Genomic DNA, 20,106 nt, shown 5'->3' with positions numbered 1-20,106 from the left:
TTCTTCGGCTGGACTTTGTTGTGATTTCTTTCCACCCAGAAGGCTTTTAAACCCAGCCTTTATTTTCTGACAGACTGAACGCTCTCCCGCTGCAGTGGGATTGTTTGGTGGATTCAGTCCCCACAGCTTTGACCCTGAGTCATTTGAGTCAGTCTCCGCCAGTGAAGTGGACGCTGGGTCTCTGCAGTGCTGAGAAGCGACCTGCTGTTTATCCTGGGCTGAGTTTCCACAGCAGCATAATAGAAAGAACCTGCTGAGAGCGTCAGCAGGTTTGAATGGCTGTCATTTCTAGACACCACACTGACCGAGCCGGGCTCTGATCACACGCACCTCCGCATGGGGACATGTTCAGGGTTTCACTCAGGTCATTTAGAAACCCTCAGAACCGTTTCACTTTCTTCCCACACAGCTTCAAACTAAAACTTCTCGAAAGTAAAACCTCTTTTACAGGAAATGAAGGTGACCTGAAGCATTTGACACAGTTCAGAGGCCGGATCACATCTAAATCTGCAGCACAACTCTGGTCATCAATTCAATTCACAGGCTGCGTCCTACATCTGAGACCTGGAGACAGAAGCTCAGGTGACTCCAGTCTAAGGATCAGGATGATCCTGCTCTGTAACCACGTAAAACACGCTGGACTGAAAGCAGTCTGAGGACTCAGCCCAGCGTCGCCCCCTGCTGCTCCTCAGCGGAACTGCAGCTGTTGCAACACCGGTGCAACTCAGCTGGCACAAACAAACAGTAAACAGGTTTGTGCAGAGTCACCGTGAGTCACGCAGCAGCTGCCACATGGGAAGAAAGGTAGAAAGTGATGGAGGAGAGAGAGTTGATCTGCTCCACAATCTGGGTCACGGTGACTCACAGCCGTCACAGGATCCGGCTCAGTGAGGATGACTGAGGCCGACTGCAGGCTGAAGTCCACATGCGTTTGGAGCAACAGCTCCCGTTTTACTGTTAAATCATCAGGCTGACATCAGTCTGAGTCGACTCCTATGTTTTATTAATTTGAATAACGAAAGATTACTTCATTTGAACTTAGTTTAGTCAAAGTAAATGTTGTGATTTCATTGTAAGTGCAGTCATAGTGACTGAGCCAACACAACTGCTGCTGTGTTTTACTCTTATTGTTCTTTACATGAATCACTGCAGTGAATGAACTGAACGTCTTTGATTTCAGAACTAAGATTAGATGGAAAAAAGGTTGGAATGTGATTTGGAGCCTGGACATCCTCCCTCACCTCTGATGACCGACGCATCTTTAGCTTTAGATTTTATTGGCCTGTTTCAACCATCATGAACTCAGGGGTTTTAGGGGTTTGACACAGGTCAGAGGTCACAGATGACGTTACGAGCTCTGGAGCAGTGGGACAGCGGTTGCTACAGCTGTGATGTGTGAGCTCCGCTCCCTCGTCTCCCACCTGTTGCCTCTGAGCATCAGATGACTGGACAGCAGAGGACAAAAGGCTGGGAAAAGCGCCTGAGTCATGGTTGTGGCTGTGATCAAACCAAGGATCGCTGAGTCACTGCTTTGATCTCCTGCTGGCATTTCATTTGTCCTTCATCGTTAGAAAAACCTCTTAAACAAGACCTTGTGCAAGATTACTGCTTCTGCTACAACAGTTACATCAGCTACAGTTTGAGAAGTGTGAAGTGAACACTTTGATATGATCATTTTTTTAAATATCTCGTTATTAATTTGACATAAACAACACTGTAAAAGTGTAGATCCAATACTCTGACCTCTAATGTAAATAAACCTTTTTTGTTGTGGTAATTGATTTCTCTTTAGGAACATTCTGAAAATTGTGAATTTCGTTCTGTTTGGTTTTAAATGTGTCGAATTCGAGGCCGTAGGGGTCAACGAGGTCGTTGAGAGTTTACTTTGACGACATGCTTTTACCACATGGAAAATAACTGAAATTACAACACATGATGACAGAGGGAATAAATTACACCCTGCTGTGCCTCTGCAGGTTTCGCGGGTTCATCGCGATCCCCCAGGAGTTTGGTGTTTGTGCGCCCCGCCCTGCTCCAAATTACACCCCAGGGCCTTCGCTGCAAAGGAGTGAGGGAGGAGGAGACGCTCCTTCATGAGCTCCATCTGTTCACACGACGACGTCCACATCACAGTTCATAGAAAAACCATTCACTCATAGGTTGCATTGTTTCTTTTAAAGAGGTTGAAGATCATGAACCTGCTGCTCATCTAAAGGTCACGAAGCTCATCGCTTATAAATAAATAAAGATGATAACACAAAAATTAATCTCCACTGACCAAGTCAGTGTGTGATGAATGAGGGCAGAGCGGCCTGCAGCAGTTGTTTGTCTGCAGTAGTGAGAATAAATACAGGAAGCACACAAGAGCTGCCAGGTCATGAATCAATCATTATTATTATTATTATTGTTGATCCCACAGCGAACATCAAAAGATAAAAAGAAAAGAATCTCTACATTCTGTAGTCCGAGTGTCGACAGTCCAACGTCCAATCAGGTTTCATCTTTAAACATCAGGAAGTTTACTCGGTTTCCTCCTTATAAAGCGTCAAGTCAAGAAAAATACAATCAGGATATGTTTACATAAATCTCTCTCCCTATATATATATATATATATACTTTTTTATATAGATCTAGATCTCCCAGGAAAGAAGCACTAATATACACAGAGCGGTTGTTGGGTTTCTTAGGTCCATCTTCTGCTGCAAGAACATTTCACTGAGAACAGACCAGAACCAGCTGAGCCTAATACACTACGTTATCCAGCGAGCAGCCGGAGTCCGAGGCACACAGGGTTGTAGACGGGATGAGACACATTACGGTTCCCACAGCTTGATTTCCAAATGCAAAGTCCAATGATCAGTTTCTTCTAGTTGTAGTTTTCTTTCTTTCTGTCCCATCACAGCATAAACATGCAATTCTGGTAAAAAAATAAAATAAAAATTTATTTTACTTTCCATTTGTTCTAACTTGAGATGGTTTTAGCTTTCTACTGAACGGATAGTGAATTTTAATCTAATCACAAGGTTAATCAGTAATTTGTTCTAATTTGTTAAACGTCTTTTCCTAAATTACGTCCTCACATTTCCCAAAAACCCAGTATTGACCTCAGTGGTTTCTACAAATCTCCTCACATTTTTAGGCAACTTTTAGAGGCAAGATTTTTTAACCTGTAAACAAGGAAGAGTCCACATTTTTTGTGAACATGCTTGTTGATGCAACCAAGGAAATCTTTTGAGTTTTTGGTCAGACTGGAGGTTAGTGAGAAATATTGATTTTTGAACAATATTATGAAATATTCTACAAACTTTGACAAAGATCCAACATAGAACCAGCTACTGGAGCCCAACCAAACTCTGTAGATAAAAATGGTTTCACATGAAGTTAAATGTGACTTGTTCATTGCTGAGGGTAAAGCAGAGATGATCGAGTTGGAGGAAGAACACAATCATAACCTTTTTCTCAGTTTACTTTGACATCTGTTGAATCAGAACAAATCAGCAAAACGTTCACTTTGTCAAGTTGCAAAAGAAAAACCCCATGACCCCATGGTTTCAACAGTTGTAAAATGAAGTGATTATTACAATATGAGTCCCCCACGCGGCCGTGTGACTATAGAATCCGATAGTTGTGATTTAAAAAGCATGTTGCCTCTAAATGTTGCAAACCTACAAAAGCTCATTGTCTAGAATCAACCAAAGAATCATCCACAGCCTCAGTCAGTCATCAGATCACATCTCCCCTGGTGCTAAAAGCCTTTTGTTCTGATATATTTACAACCTATTCGCCCAGTAACCGTTTCATTCTAGAGTCACGGGCAGAGGGAGAACTAACCTAACTCACCCACACCTGGTTCAACCAGGTGAGGAGCCACAGAGCTCTAGGCAGAAGGCAGGTCAAATCTGAGACAACTTCCTGTCTGAAACGGAGGAACCACAAAACAACCTGACTAGGAAGAAAGCACAAACTAAAACAACACTTCTGCCAGAAAGACTGGGTCAAGCAAAAACTTTATGGAAATGCAAAAAGGCAAAAGACGGTCGCTCCAGCAACAGGAGCTGACAATCATCAAAATGTATTTTAACCAAAACTAGAAAGCAAAAAATTTAACTATGCACACAAGGTCCAGCGATCTGCGTTTGTAAAGTCAATGAGAAGTCCTAGTGTTTGATCTCAGGTCCACCTTGTTGAAGCCAACAAACTAAACTGCTGCCTCAGACCATGCTTCAGCTTAATTTGTGATTGGTTGGAGGCGGCAGCTGAGGAGCTGAGCGGTCGTTGCTGATGGTCTTTTTGAGCTTTACGCCTCTGATGAGGGTCTTCAAGTCTCTTCCTCCACCTTCTCCGTCGTGGGTCGGCGGCTCGGTGTTCAGGTCGGGGCTGGAGGGTGGAGGAGCCTGGGGTTGGTAGAGAAGGCGCTGGCCCACACTGGTGGGCTCTGACTGGGAGGCGGGGGGCGGGGCCTGGTGCTGCTGGTGGAACAGCTTCTGCTTCTGCTGCTGATTGAGCTGCTGTTGGTCTGTGTCCGCCTGCTGCTGCTGGAGATCCTGTTGCTGTAGCTGCTGAAGCACTGCCTGCTGATACTGAAATGCTTTGTGTTGTTGCTGCTGATAATATTGCTGCTGCTGCTGCTGCTGCTGCTGAAGCTGGAATTGCTGCTGGTACTGCATCATCTGGTGCTGATGATTTAGCTGTTGATGGTTGACTTGTTGCTGCTGCTGCTGCTGTTTGGCATTGCTGATCTCTGGTGGAAAGGTGGGGACAGTGGGAATGGGCACAGGAATGGGCATCTGACCTGGAACCAGCTGGTAGTACGGGGAGGAGGAGGCCGGAGGTAAGGCGCTGAGGCTCTGCGTGGAGGTGCAGAGTTTACTGTGACCCAAACCTCCTGCCGCACCAGCAGACGGCACAGCGAAAACGTTCTCGTTGCTCCCACCTTGTCCTCCCAGTGCTTTCACAGGAACCTGCGGGGTGCAGATGGGGATGGGGACCCCTCCGCTGATCGTGCCCCTGCGATACGCAGGCTTGGATGAGGGCTTGCGCCGGATGGTCGCCGTGTGGGAGGACAGCTGGCGGACAGAGCCGCCGATCAGTTCGGGCTCGGCCAATAAGCTGACGGTGGAGGCGGGACGCTTGGACTGAGCAAACTTCCGGTACTGTAAACCGAGGTCCGAGTTCCTCGGGATGGTCGAGGACTTGTCAAAATCCGATTGGCTGTTGCCATGGGAGAGGTGATGTAGGGAGATGGAGTCTGCGTCTCCGTGGAGAGAGATGGACTCGTAATCGACTACAAACAGAGAGACAGACTTATTAATATTTAATTGAAGCGCTGTTGCTCTGCATTCAGCTGGGTTAGTTATGTCTGGAAGGCATTTGACTGTGGTTGACATTATTACACCAGTGACTCACTCTGTGTACGTGAATGAACAATTAGAGGATGCATCATCATGGACACTCAAAACGGAAACAGGGAACATGCAACCAAACTAAATTCAAGCGACACGCACACACAAACCCAGTGATGTCCTGAATAATTACATTTAAAAACAGATGCACACGTCACTAATGGGTCTGATGTAAACCAGGACACGAAGATAAAAGGTCAAACAAATACAATGACAGTTTATCATCACGCTAAACTCTTGGCTTCAAAACATTTATTCTGAGGGAACATGATTCATCACTATTAAAAACTCAATTATTCAAAGTATTCAGAACTTTCTCATCCATTTTCCTGGTATTAGTTCCGTCCATAACACAAAGAATTAATATGCTGTAACATATTTTTATGTTTTGCACATTATTCAGCAGCTTAACAGACTTTAAGATGACTTTGTGTCGGATCCATTTTGTTCAATCAACTTGTTTCCATCTAAATCTAAAGTATTAGCGTGTGACCAATTAAAGTCTCTACACCTCATACGTCTATGTACATATTGTCTAAACACCAATAAGCATCAGATGTGACTTCAAATGAACCACATAAATATCAGAATTCTACCTAAAACCATGAACATCCACTGAATTACTGGACTATTGGTGGAGCTGTGTCATGTTTAACAGAATTGGAATTGTGGGTGCAGATGTGATGGCATGCACTCAAACCCAGAGCCTAGCTTGGAGAAGCCGACACACAGGCAAATAAACAAGGAGACAGATGCTCAGAGACCTACCATAGAGGGGAGGATCTCTCTTTATAGCTGGAAGAGAAGGAAGGAAATTAACCAGGACAACACAAAACTACTGGAAGATCACACCAGAGAAACAGAGAAGCTCTAAGCAAATACTTCAAAAGGCAAAGAAGCCAGAGTCAGTTTTATCCAAACAAAACACACAACAGAGGACAGAGGACAGGTTCCACCTCGTCACCAAGGCTTTGGGCAACTGTTGGTGAATTCAACTGGTTGCAACAGGAAACCCCAGACATGAAAACTGCCATATAAATGAACCTCGCTGGTCCATACGTGCGTGTGTTGTGTTCACTAGACTCACTGTGTGAGTGTATGGTGTCTTCAGAGCAGGATGGGGTGGTGGTCTGAGTGCTGTAGCCGCTGGAGCAGTGCAGAGAGTCCCTGCTGCTCCTTGAAGCATCCGAGTTTAACGCACCCAACGTCAACGCCAGCTGATCCCGGGCCGAACAAGACTGACGGGGAGGAGAGAGAGAGAGACAGAGACAGAGAGAGAGAGAGAGAGAGGGCAAAAATACATTAGAGAAATAGAAAACAAGATGAGGCACAAAGGGGCTGGAAAGAAAAAAGACAGTGAAAGAGAGGGTGAGAAGCCGCAAGAGGTAAATGAAATAAGTAAGAAATGAGGAGGAGAAAAGGTGGGGAGGTGTAAGCGTGTGAGAGCGTGTGAGAGCAGAGAGGACGTCCGCCTCCTCTGGTCTCCTGCTGCCCTCCGGTGGTGATGCGACCACATCAGCTCACAGGAACAGAGCGCTACCTTCCCAGACGCAGACAGGGCTCGAGCTCTCTCGCCCGTGGTTGATGTAGGCGTTCTGTGGCGGCAGCATTAGCCCGTTCTCTGCACCTCCGGCCCCGGCAGCCAGCTGATTAGTGGAGCCTCCATCCTGTCACGAGTAAACAAGGGTCCACTTAATGAACGTCTACTGACAAAGCAATAAACAACCACCAAACACGTCAGTGTTTCCATTTAAGGAGCAACAGATTGAAAAGAGGTTTTATTCTTGTTGGTTTGGGAACAACAGCAAATTAACAAAACTAAGCTCTTTAATTTGTTCCTTCTGACGTGTCTGATGTCAGTCAATGTGTAGAAAATTACATCTGCTCCATCTCTGACTGGTCCATAAAAAACTAACGGAGCAGTCAGTCAGATCAGATCGGCAGCTGAGGAGCTTCCTTCCAAAGTGACACATGTTAAAGAATTATTTCATATGGTGTCATTTTCTCACCCAACGATGGTGCAAAGGTTTGAGAACTTTACTTATTTTTCTTGAACAACTTTGGAAACAAGCTCTCCATTTTGAAGCACACACATTTATCATCAAAACTATCAGCTAGAAAGGACGACCAGTCATCACAACACTACTGACAAGACGCCACAGAACAATAGAACCAGGGCAAAGAGCGCGTCTTGGTAACGTGGGAGAGATGCGCCGAGGTGCTTGAGAGAGAGTGGATCTGCAGAGCGACGAGGTGACGACATGCAACAGAATTAGCTGCACGGCGTGAGGTGGTGGTGGTCTCCACCTGTCTGACAAACTGCAGCCATTTCAACATGACCTGCAGCTAAAACGGTTTTTCACTGGTTAAATAACTGATCCACCAAAACTGATGATGTGGGTGAGTACAGTTCTCAGCTGCCGACATTAGGTATTCTTGCTTCTCTGTTTTATATTTCTGTAAAACTTTTTGATGGTGGAAATGTGTATGTGCAAACAACAAACCTTTCACAGTAATTTGATGTTTTTTTTTCAGGTTTATAATAGGGAGCAAGGATTAACTCCCAGACAGTGTTGGTGACGTCTCACTGAACTAGTGAACTCCTGATCCACTGCACAATGAGGGACAACAAAGACTCACACATCAGACATATACACAGAATGTTCCATAAACACGCACAAGTAAATACATGTAAACATAATCACAACTCAAAGTCAAATCCAGGTATTATGGGATGTGTCTGTTTATATGATACACAGATTCACTTAGTCATTTACTGTAGAGACAAATAAAACGTTTCACACCTGGTGAACTGATGCACAGGGATTAAAAACAGTCACGTGGAGACGATGTGGTGGATTGATATTCAAAACGATGGCGACACGGACGCTTACGACACGATATCAACACATGACGGTACTCGGGTTGTGGGGAAGGTAGTAGTTGTAATGGTCTCTCACGGTGGTCATATCCCTGCGGCTAACGCGGCGGCTCAACGGAGGGCGGTGGCCGCCACCGTAAGCGAAGCGACCACGGCTGCCGTCACGACCGAGGCGAGAGGGGGAGTTCCCTTCGCTGAGGGACCGCCCACTTTCATCACAGCCAATCAGCAGATAGGGAGAGGAGCAGCGCTACACACAGAAGAGGGTTAGAGCGGCGTGAGTGGGTTCTGAGTTCTGTTACTGCCAGGGTGAAAGGCTTGTTGCGCTTGCAGGATGGGCTGGTAGCACCTGGCACAAGGATGGAAGTGAGGCTGTAGCAGTGTCACGTCTGAGACTTAGTTTAGTTTTAGTGCAGTTTAGGTTAAAAAAGTGTCACAATCATCATCATGTGAAAGAAAACATTTAGTGGCTATATCATTTTGATAAGATGATTTTGGAGGTGAGGATGAAGAGAGGCAGAAGAGTCTTCATGGACAGCTACATTCTAATCCCAGCTGAGAGGGATGTGCTATGGAAGGAAGCTAATGAATAAAGAGACAGAGAAGGTCGGTTAGATGAGGCAGAGAGAGTGAATCAGCGGTGAGGAGGATGAATGAGAATGAAGTGTGCTGAGCTGAGGATACACAACAGAAAGCCAGCTGCTCCAGACAACGTTACACTACAGCTGAGCCACACCATGAACCTATGGTGAGCAGCATTACGGTCTCATGGCACAGATGTGAGGTTTGCTTTGGGAACATTGATGGAGAAGTGCAGTAAGAGAAGGTCTGTGAGGGTGGTACATGTTCTCTATAAGGACAGGACGGGATCAGGCTGGAACGAGCCGGAGAGAAGACCCAGAGGACGTGTGTGTAAATAAAAGATGGAGAAATGGAAAGAGTGGTGGTGGTGAAAGTATCTGATGATAAAAGGGCAGCATTGAGATCAGCTTTGCTCTGTGGACTAGTTGGGGTTTAGAGTTTGTGAAGACATTCCTAAAGGAAGCAGCAGATAAAGGAATGATGCTTTGGGCTCTCTACCATGAGCCCACCGTGTTACTTGCTTGGTTAAACATCATGAGAACATTTTGAGGCTGACTCAATCATTTGGAGCTTCAGGAAGCTGACAATTATAGATTTTTTCCAGCTAAAAGTTTGTTAAATGAAACATGTGAGAACTGTTAGTGTGTGTTTGTGTTACCTGGATGTGGATTCCATCGACAGCACAGCTAATGGAGTCCAGGGAGGGAACGTGTCTCACTGATCCAGACTGGTAGTTACTTCAGAAACACACAAACAAACACTACAGTTAAGACTGACAGCAGAGCATTAATCATCTGCTTTTTAAATAATGAGCCTGAAGCTCTTTGATTTGACCCTTGCTCTGTGTGTGTGTGTGTGTGTGTGTGTGTGTGTGTGTGTGTGTGTGTGTGTGTGTGTGTGTGTTACCTGCTGATGCTGCTCTTCCGGGACAGAGTGCTACTGGGAGAAGCTGGAGGCGTCTGATACGTGTAGTTAAAATCCGAACCTTTCAGGTCCAAAATCACCTGGAACAAACACAATCATGAACATGGTACCTTTTGGATTTTACCAGACTATAATACATGAGTACAGGGTAGAGGTCACCCAGAGGTCACCGCTGGTACCTGCTCACTGGCTGGTGGGAGTTTATTGGGCTCAGCCGTCAGGTTGGTCAGATCTTCCAGAATGGTCTGCAAGTGGGTGACCTCACCCAACATGTTGATCTCATGATCCTACAAACAGACAATAATATTAGAGTATGTGCAAACATGAAAAGGCAGCAGACGTGGAGGTCATATGGACACTGACCAGGACAGGCTTCAGCATGCTAACGAAGCTGCAGTAGCGCCCCCGCTCCTCTACCAGCGCCCTGCACACCGCTCGCTTCTCCGTCTCCTCCAGGAACGCGTAGCGCACGTTGACGTCCTGCAGCGCACAGTCCAGCTGGCCCCGCGCCTCATCCTTCCCTGCAGAAACACAGAAACTACGTTAGGCCGGCGGAGGAAGAGGCTCGAGGTTCACCCTCAAGGAGCGCTACAGGCGTCCACAGCTGCCTGCCTCATCACAGGGCAGGGACGAGTTCATGATGTGCAGACTCTGATACCACAACGCGACCAGCAGGGGTCAGTGTAACACCACAGAGGGCTGGACACACACACACACACACACACACACACACAGACACACACACACAAACACACACACACACACACACACACAAACACACACACACAAACACACACACACACACAAACACACACACACAAACACACACACACACACAGACACACACACACAGACACACAGACACACACACACAGCTGGAAGCACGTGCTCGGCCTCATCTTTGTGTCTGACCACTGGTACTCGTGAACACAGAACCTTATGCTCTGTGTTGTTTCTGTATTTAGATACGTTTGACTAACCTCATGATCTGCCCCTCAAAGCACATTAACAGAGGATGTATGAAGAGCAGAAGTGTCTGTGACATGTACTGTGACCAACTACACACGTTCCCACTGACAGGCATGTGAGCAGAACCGGCCTCAGCACGAGGCTTAATGAAGCACAAGAAAGACCCTAAAACAGCATGTCTCAAGACTGAAGCGTACAGAGTCTCAGATCCTCAATACTATCTAACGTTTCTAATATGTATCCCATGAATATTATAATAATACTTTTTCAACACAGACAAGTAAACTGATTGATCTTCTTTTTACAGAGAGATGAATTAACCTGAGCAGCATTTGGACTAAAATCACTGATAATCACAAACTAAAACTAAACTAACAAAAAGTGGCCACATGTTTTATAATTGTAATAAGAGATATTTGACTGATGATAAACTCAAAGAAAAATAATAAGCACTGTGTTATAGGCTGAATGAAGGATTGTTCATTCAAAGGTCAGGAATTATGTTGTCAAAGCATGAGGGAGGTGCAGAGAGCTGAGCTGCGACCGTGTGGGTTGAGTGTTTATCTGTCCTGAGACCTGCAGGTACAGAAGACAGAGGGAGCTCTGACCTGTAGACCACCCAGCTTTAGAAACACATCCACTCAATACAAAAATAGGTGCAGGCAGCGGAGGCAGGGAGAACTTAGGAACAAGTCTCAGATCTGAGTCCTGCTCATGGTTCAAGTCTCAGAATATCATTTAATTAGGTTTTTGTTCTCTTTGAAAGTTGAAGGAGCCTAGCGTTGAGTGACAGTAGACACAGTGTGTGTGTGTGTGTGTGTGTGTGTGTGTGTGTGTGTGTGTGTGTGTGTGTGTGTGTGTGTGTGTGTGTGTGTGTGTGTGTGTGTGTGTGTGTGTGCGTTAAAGTGGTTAAGCTTCATTTTCAGACAAATCTGGCAAAAACAAAATTGTTTTCTATCTACCAGAGAAAGAAAAAGGTAGAAAAACAGAGACACGAACAGTAAATCCAAGGGAAAACACTGAGAAGCAGTTTCCAGAGCCCAGCGCACACTGCAGACTTTGTGCCATAAAGCCCAACCTAAACACAGGCTGCTCAGTCAGGTGTGAGAGGACAGAGCACCGCTTCCACGCAGCAACAGCAGCTCAGTGTGGACGCCGGTGCTTCTGACCTGGGCCTCTGTGGGAACGGTCCGGCTGCGTGTTGTCACCGGCTACAAAGCTCTGGCTCCACACACAAAAACAAAGGCTCCACTCAGAAGCACAGACTCCACTTATTCAGCCTGGCAGAAGGTGAAACCCAGTTCAGATTAATGCAGGTCCAACTTGGGTTCAAGATGCAACGCCTCTGTGTCAACAAGTCTGAGCAACTTAATCCTGAATGGATTCAGACACACTCCAGCAAAGTGCATCTAAAATGTGAGCACTGAGAGAAACCTGGAGCATCGTTAGTTCCACTTTCAGCCGTGAACCAGCCTGTGAACATTCCTCAGTCTGGATTAAGGACTTCTGTGTTTATTGATGACACTGTGCTACAGGAATCTCATTTGAATGTCAGCATGTTTGACATGTGTCATATGAAGACAGGACCAAACAGCAGTCTTACTGTGCAAACTGTGTTAACAGCTACGGAGCCCGACACCATCCCCTGCTGATGTGAAGCTTCTCTGTCGGAGGCAGATGGACCCTGAGGCCCCTGAAGACCTTTATTCTCACCCAGAGGCCAGAAGCCAGCAGAACGGGGCCGCTCGGCTTGTTGCCTGTGGGCTCTCAGTCTGGCATTCATCTGCATCATCCGGACCTTTGTCTCCAGTAGGTGATGCTCTGAGAGGTTGGCTAAAACATTTAGCTTTCTTCAAATTACACCGTTTCTAACCAAGTGGATTCATGTTTTACCCCTTTGTTAAGCAAACACCATGTACTTTGATGAAAAGACAGTTTGTAATGAGGTGTCCTCTGCTTTCTGCTGCTGCTGGCAGTTTGAATAAATCAAAATGACTAATAGCAAATGGAGCTCTCACCTCCGACATCAGTCTCATTCATTTTGTCTAGACCGTCTGTGTCATGTACTAATGCTGTAATCAATGCCAGACTTTAATTCAGCTGTTACATTTAGTCATTTGTCTGACACTTGATTTCCAAGCACTAACATTTCAAAGCCCATAAAGCTGCTAAGTCAGGGTGAACGGCATTAAAGCAAAGCAGCGTTTCAGTTTTCTGTCAGTCTGGAGAGGAAAAGGAAGAGGACGAATTATTTAAGTGATAAACAGCGGTGAGCGGATTCGTGTGGAGCCGTGAGGCAGGTTGAGACGTGAAGGAGCTGTACAGGACCAACACCTGGAGGTTTAAACTCTGCTCACTTCACTTCCTTTAACCTCTCCCTGAAATAACTACACATTTAGACCTTTAGCTTCCTGCCTGTTTTCTTTCCAACCACCTACATCAGCCACTGTCCTCTTTAATACACTTCCTCCGTCAGGTCTGAAAGACGACCCTCAGCCCTTTCTTCTATCTTTTCTCCCATCGTCTGCGGCCGTCTTGTGTTCTTCATTTCTGTCATTTCACTACATGACATGCTTATTCCCTTAGCTTTTACATTGCAACCACTTGAGACAGTGATAATTACATCCATCCCACAGATGCCGTCTTCTTTCATGTTATTCTTTACAGAGAGTCCCCGAATTTCCCTTCAGGGATCAGACAAGTTTATTTTATCTTATGGGAATTCCCCATTTTAAAATTTACTATCATGCACATTTCCTGTTTTATTTTGTTCTATTTTTGTATCACTTAACTGCAGTGGAGTCATAAGGTGGATGATTTCAATCCTTCCACCCCTCACTTGACTTCCTTCCTTATTGTCTTCTCATTTATCAAGACTAAGGTTATTCCAATGCTGCCTCCAATGAAAGTTGATGAACGTAATAAAATTGTGAAGTACATTTTTGCTGCAGTGATGATGTGTTCCATAAAATATAGCACAAGTAAATAACCTACTCTGTAAATAAGAAGAAAAGCTGGACAATAGCGCCTTTATGTGCATCCTTCTACTCGCTGGACTCTCCTCCCCCATCATCTGCTTCTCCCTCGAAGCAGTTGGAGGTTCCCAATCTGAAGTGGTTGCACAGCCATAATGACAGAGCTCACGGAATCATATGGGATGATTAGTGATTTAACAGATGTTAACTGTTACATTTCTCTTTTTTATTCTAGAAAAAAGAAAAAAAAACGCCATGAAGCAGGAAAAAAAGTCAAGAAAATCCTTCAAACGCTGGAGCAAAAACAGAGCGTCTGAGTTTCCTGAAGAGACCTGCAGCTGGAAACCAGAGTTTAAAAACACAAATAGATCATCGTAGATGTAGCTGTGATAACAGCAGCAATGTCTGGACTATCTGTGTGTTACAGACTGGAATTACATCAGTGTCTGTAGAGCTCCAGACTGATCAGAAAACATCTTCAACCAATGCAACTTATTTACCAAAAAGCTAAGAATGGCTTTTGTTCAGAGTAATTTTCTTTTCTCTCCAACAGCTCTGGCAGTTTGGGCTTTCAGTGTGTCCCTACTCATTACATGCTGTCTGCACACACAGACGCAGCAGCAAACCGAGGGGATAATTACAGTATAATGTGAAGCCCTGATTGGTGACAGCTTTGGTGCACGGAAGAAAAATATGGGTGTGTGTGTGTGAGCGTGTCATTACGTGGTGACAACTTGTAAAAGCTGGGTCACAGAAAGCAGGCAAGAACAGAAACTAGTACTAATCAGTATATGTACATGGTTCCCAACACTATGAAGCAGAAACAACTTCAATATGAGTCAAAATGTCTGAAGTAACCAAGTTCATGTTTCGGATAAACCCTCCGGACGAACCGTTGCCTTGATCCCAGCCTGATGATGTGATTGCTCATTTTATTGACGTCTCCATCACTCGATCTAATGACCAAACCTAAAACCTGGCTCATGCATACGACAAAGCAACCACAGGCTCAAGGCACAATTGTGCTTTTCTGTACAAGCTGACCTACACTCAGACAGATGGTTGCTGCTAGTCCACAGCTAAGCTCCGAGAGGATGACATCCAACCTCTTAAATGTCAAAAACATCATAAATTCAGAAAGCAGGATGGAAAGAAAGCAGGAAAGGGAGGAAGGATCTAGATCAAACCAATGAGAAGCAGTGAGAGGAGAAGCAAGTTGTCTGTTGCAAGCCTGAAAGTTCAGCGGCCGAGTGTCGAGATGCACCAGCACAGGGACAACAGGCTTAATGAGTTCTCTGTCTTCTCATTCATTAGAGTGTGGTTTGCTAAATGCAACCAACAGCAGAAGCCAAGAGTGGATGTTTGAGATCACGTCTCTGTACTCGTAACGGTGAATCAAACATTTTCATTCACTTTGATAGTTACGCTGCCTGGAAACGTTCCAGTGATGAAGTGACGATGGGGTGAACAGACAGGAAGAATGTGAAGGAATCGGTGTAAGAAAACCAGAGAAAGCAGAAAAGAAGAAAGCCGTATTACAGAAAACATGTTCAGAAATGCTACAGCCACATCAGACATCTCTGATTGCCACGGGCGTCTCCTCGGACTGTGTGTAGGGACTATTTCTGTGACTGCGTTTGCTACTGGAGGACAGAGAAGACTTGTATAAAGACAACGAGCTTTCGCTTCAAGCCTGGTGTGTGTTTATGCACGCAGGATGGGGCGTTTTCCTATTGATACAGAGCCGCCTGTATTCCTTTCTTCCTTGGATGGCGAGACCTGGTGTAACCATGGTAACGTCAGGGTGTGGTCAAGGTGTCTGCCAGACTTTATAACTGTGTTTCTATGGCAACGCTGTACCAACAAGCAAAAACCACTCAGAAATTAGGATTTCACACATCTCGTGATGAGACAGAGCACATTTACAGGGATTTATATTCTACTTTAAGAAGTAGAATATTTATAATACATTGCAAGTGAGGTACTAGTCTTTATTTAAAGCCTTTATGGCAGGAAAGGACGGGTCACTGCACCTTCAAAGTCTAACCGGATGAAGTTTCAGCTTAAAAATAGCACCGCACAAAACATGAATGTGGCAGTTTAGTTGGTAAGGAAACATGCTTCAGAGAGATTATGTCTCCCCTTGGGATATTAGGTGACTGACAGGAGGCAGAGCATGACGTAACAGGAGAGACCTGAAAACCCTTAAGTCAGCAGAATGAGGGCAGGATCAAACAGGCTCCTCGTGTTTGCTGTAGAGGATTATGTCTCTGTGGAAGAGGTCTCTCATATTTAGCAGATGGCTCTCTTCTGATGTGCTAGCTTCTTTTGGCTTTTGACCGATTCGCTGGATGTGATGCAATGGAGCTAAAATCTTACCTTTCTTCACCTTCTTCTGTAGTTTAATGGTGTCTGAGGACTTTTTCTTGATGTCTGCTCTGGCTTTTTTATACTCTAAAAAACAAAAAGCACACAGAGAATGAGAAAGAGTTGGTGTGGGTGTGTGTGTGTGTGTGTGTGTGTGTGTGTGTGTGTGTGTGTGTGTGTGTGTGTGTACCTTTGGCATGATCTTTGTCCAGTTGACTGGCTACTTTTTTCCATTCCTCCATCTTTAACTCCAGCGGCGTGATAAGACTCTCAGAGAGAGCTCTACAATGTAAAAACATTTAAGGTTTCACTCTGTCATTAAATAAATCCTGACAGTTAAGAACATCAGCATCTTTCACATTTCTAACAACATACTGTTATTGCATCAGTATGCGCTTTGGTAACACATTCTAATAAGTTCTCAGTCCTGCGACTCCACAGACAACCATCAAAACCTAAAGGCCACTGCTGAGTTGGCCTCACGGCCTCCAGCACTGGGACATAACTCTGGCCCAGGACGTGTCGTACTTCAAAAAGTACATCAGATGATGTAAGACACCATTTGCATTTATTGCAAGTAATAAATAGTCATTGATTAGACTCTAAGATGAAAATACTCCACAACAAATCCCAACACCCCTAAACCGAATAGTGTGTGTCATCTCCATAAGAGCTTTTCTAATGACAGGAGGCGGTAATGACAGAGAAGCGACAGTTGAATCATTAACTGTAGATGACAGAGACGTCTCTCTCTCTCACCCACACTTTGTCTTATTGCTCATATGAGAGCATGTCAGTTGAGAATAATTACTGTGTCTAGTTTCTACACAGTCAAATTGAAGCTGTCGTCATTCCATCGTTGACACCTTCACCTCTCCCGTAAATAAGACATGCAGCGCTACAGTGAGACTCACGTGGTGAACAGTTTGAGTTTGGACTCGATGCTGCGGTGCCTCATACACATCCTGGTTAGCGCTGAGCCGATCTCCTTGGTGGCACCTGGAGGACAACACAACGCAACATTCAGAGGAGATGAAAAGAAATGGGAATAGAAACGTCTACAAAAAGTTTCAAAATAAAGCTCAGTCTGAAAAAAATAAAACTGACTAAATTATTTATCTGTGTGCACTCAAACAAGGTGATTAAAGTTTTATAATGTGGCTCTAAGGAGGTGTGTAAATAGCAATAAACCAAACAGGAAAACAAGAAAAAAAGCAGGTTTGTGTGAGAATTATGTAAGAGAGAGATCCCAGCCAACATTAGATTTCACAAACACAGGATTATAGCAAGATAAACCATCTAATAACACAAGAGCTCGTGTGAATTACAGACAAACTAATTTACAGACCTGTTGCTTTAAAACAACCATAGTACAATAGACAACAACTAGCACATTTTAAACATGCGGTGAAAGAAAGATTCATTGAGAGACGATGAAAAGCGTCAATATTAATTCAGGAAATGTAAATGTTGACACAGACAGTGAATGAAGGAAAGGTTTAGCATCACTTCCACAGTGGGGCCTCTGTCATCATTAGGAAGCACCCACGGCCCCGATAATGGCTTCATTGTCTCTATGTGGCCATGACACATGCTCCTAAAACCAGCCTCCGCCTACACGCACAGCAAAATGAACTCCATGCAGACATTTTAATGTCCAAAGCAAATAAACAAATAAACAAGAGGGGGAAATATTCACAGTAAAGATGTGGATCTGTTGTATTTATATCAAACTGAATGAATTTAGTTATTTATGACTCCTGGCAGCGTAGGACAAACAATACGTCTTGTTTATATGCAGTAAGCTGAGCACCTGATTAATCAAGGCAAACGCTAACGTGCACTACAATGACCTGATTGCACATTAATAGGCAACAGATGAACAAACAACTTGATTCATAAACATGTAACTTAACTTTGAGAGCGTGGCCGACATCGACTACACGCGATCCGGCACATTTCATTCCTGTCATTTTGGCCCAGTGTGTTGGAGCAGACTGACAGCACAGTGCGAGAAAGAGGCAGGCGAACGGCACAATGCTCCCTTTCACAGCACAAACGCTCTGAATGTAACAAACACTCGAAGATGTGGAAACAACTCCAGTTTCAGAAGGCCAGAGCTCCTGTCATCCGCTCCGCCACCGTCCTCGGATGCACCAGTAACACACAGACGGCAAAGAGTTTCGATGATGAGGTCATGAAGGAAGCAGACAGTAGACAGTCGACGGGTATCGATTTATGTTATGAAGCTACATCTGAGAAAGAAAACAAGACTTGACGTGTCCATACCTCACATTTACAGACACTTCCTGTGACCCAACACTCGTTTTATTCTGATGGAGCAAAGTGACACAGCAGATTTACACTGAAGTGCCTGCGAGTTCGCACCGACTGTGTTCACGTCATCTGAACGTCTAAACCAAAGCTGCAGAGGACGGAGACAGGCTGCAGCACTGAGTCACAGCGAAGTTACATAAAGTAAAGGAAGATCGGGTGCGAGTGCATCCAACTGCTCCAATACAAACACAATGAAGTCAAGTGAAACTTCGCGTTTGATTCCATCTCGCTCATCTGTGCTCAAGCAGCTGCAGATGCTTCTTGTGCATCTCTTTGACCATTTCTCTCACTTCTGTTTCTCATGCTTTTTTTCTTTACTGCCCTCAGATGTCGTCTTCCTCACTGTCAACCCTGCTCTCCTCCTCCTCACTGCTGTGCTGTCTGAGACAAAAGACATTAATTATGAGCTACACACAAGCGATGAGGGTGGGCGGACGGACCCACAGACACACAGGTGTGAGGCATGGGTTAATTGTCAGGGTGTGACGAGGTGTGTCCACTTTATTTGCCTTTTCTGTGTTGCGCTTTAGCTCTGAGCTCTGATTACACACGGTCGTCATGCCGACGTTGCAATGCAGCTCAAGTAGATTTTTCGAATATCTATCATGAAATGTTGTGAGGGTGTGTTGATGTCATTCATTAAAAATTAACACACGCCTCTTCTTCATTCTTAGGGTTGTGTAGCATGTAAACACAGTGAGTTATTTTAGCCAGCGCGCACACATGATTTAAAACAGACAAGAAGGAGGGTGAATATTAAACATTTATTCCGCTCTTAGTCACCTAACAGTGCAGCCTACTCAGTGCTGTGTGGAACATGGGTGGTGTTTGTGCTCAGACACGTTCCTTGGACCTCAGACTCGACTGGGGATGACAACAGTGGAAAATGCAACCTGACGAGCTCAGATGACGAGTGGGAGTGAGTCGTTTTTTTGTATTCTCATGTTGCTTTGTTCTGGGTCTAATGTTCTTATGAGTCAGTGTTACTGCTCATCAAGGGTCTATTAACGTTTCCAAGTACAGAAGCAAAGTGATGTTTGACAGAAGAGCTGTTTGTGTGGAGGGTTCCCAATAAACATAGGACACAGTGGAAGCATGTGAACGCCACAACATCACCCCCACAAGTGATTGATTGTCTTAGTCAACATTATGGGCATGAAACAAACAAAAGCCTTGTGTTCAGTGCCATATGAAAACCGAGTGTATCTGTGGCACCACTTGGCAGGAACAGGGAACACGTCACCTGCACTTTGTGTTTCATTTTCCTTCATAAGAGTGTTCACAGGCTCCACGGGCTACATTTAATCTGCTGGATCCACGTCCACATTCAGGATCCCAGAGATGAAGAATGGCTTTGGAGCCAGGCCTCTGGTTTATGGACCCGTCTTCTTGCACAGGTGCAGAGTCATGCCGATACAAAGGACACCCACAATCTGCAAAAACATGTTTTTCCTAAAATACTCCTGAGTGCTGCTTCTATACTGGGACTAGAGATTGTCCAGTCATAAAAAGAATTTAAAACAAATCTGATTTTACCCTTTTTGGTTTTTTTCACAATTCGAGCATTAAAACTACTTTAACATGTGAGAACCATTAAAAAGGGAAAACTTTAAACTAGCCTTCTCATTTCTAGCTTCTTGTTTCAGTTATTGGCTTCTTTACAAACATT

The 20,106-nt window shown here is 44.8% G+C and overlaps 1 protein-coding gene across 1 annotated transcript in view; it reads right to left on the bottom strand.

Moving 5' to 3' along the window:
* Positions 1-2,368: 2,368 nt before the first annotated feature.
* mtss1 (MTSS I-BAR domain containing 1) overlaps positions 2,369-20,106 on the bottom strand; it is a 34,311-nt gene continuing 16,573 nt past the window's right edge. Inside the window, 13 exon segments of the mRNA XM_041070862.2 lie at positions 2,369-5,284; positions 6,171-6,197; positions 6,490-6,640; positions 6,943-6,981; positions 6,983-7,069; positions 8,363-8,533; positions 9,524-9,602; positions 9,772-9,869; positions 9,969-10,076; positions 10,153-10,310; positions 16,113-16,187; positions 16,291-16,382; positions 17,015-17,099. Coding sequence (XP_040926796.1) covers positions 4,224-5,284; positions 6,171-6,197; positions 6,490-6,640; positions 6,943-6,981; positions 6,983-7,069; positions 8,363-8,533; positions 9,524-9,602; positions 9,772-9,869; positions 9,969-10,076; positions 10,153-10,310; positions 16,113-16,187; positions 16,291-16,382; positions 17,015-17,099 — 2,231 coding nt within the window. The 3' untranslated portion in view covers positions 2,369-4,223.

The sequence above is a fragment of the Betta splendens genome, chromosome 5, assembly GCF_900634795.4.
Source record: "Betta splendens chromosome 5, fBetSpl5.4, whole genome shotgun sequence".
NCBI lineage: Eukaryota > Metazoa > Chordata > Actinopteri > Anabantiformes > Osphronemidae > Betta > Betta splendens.
The sequence above is the reverse complement of the archived record's forward strand: the minus strand, read 5'-3'. Positions and strand labels throughout refer to the sequence as shown.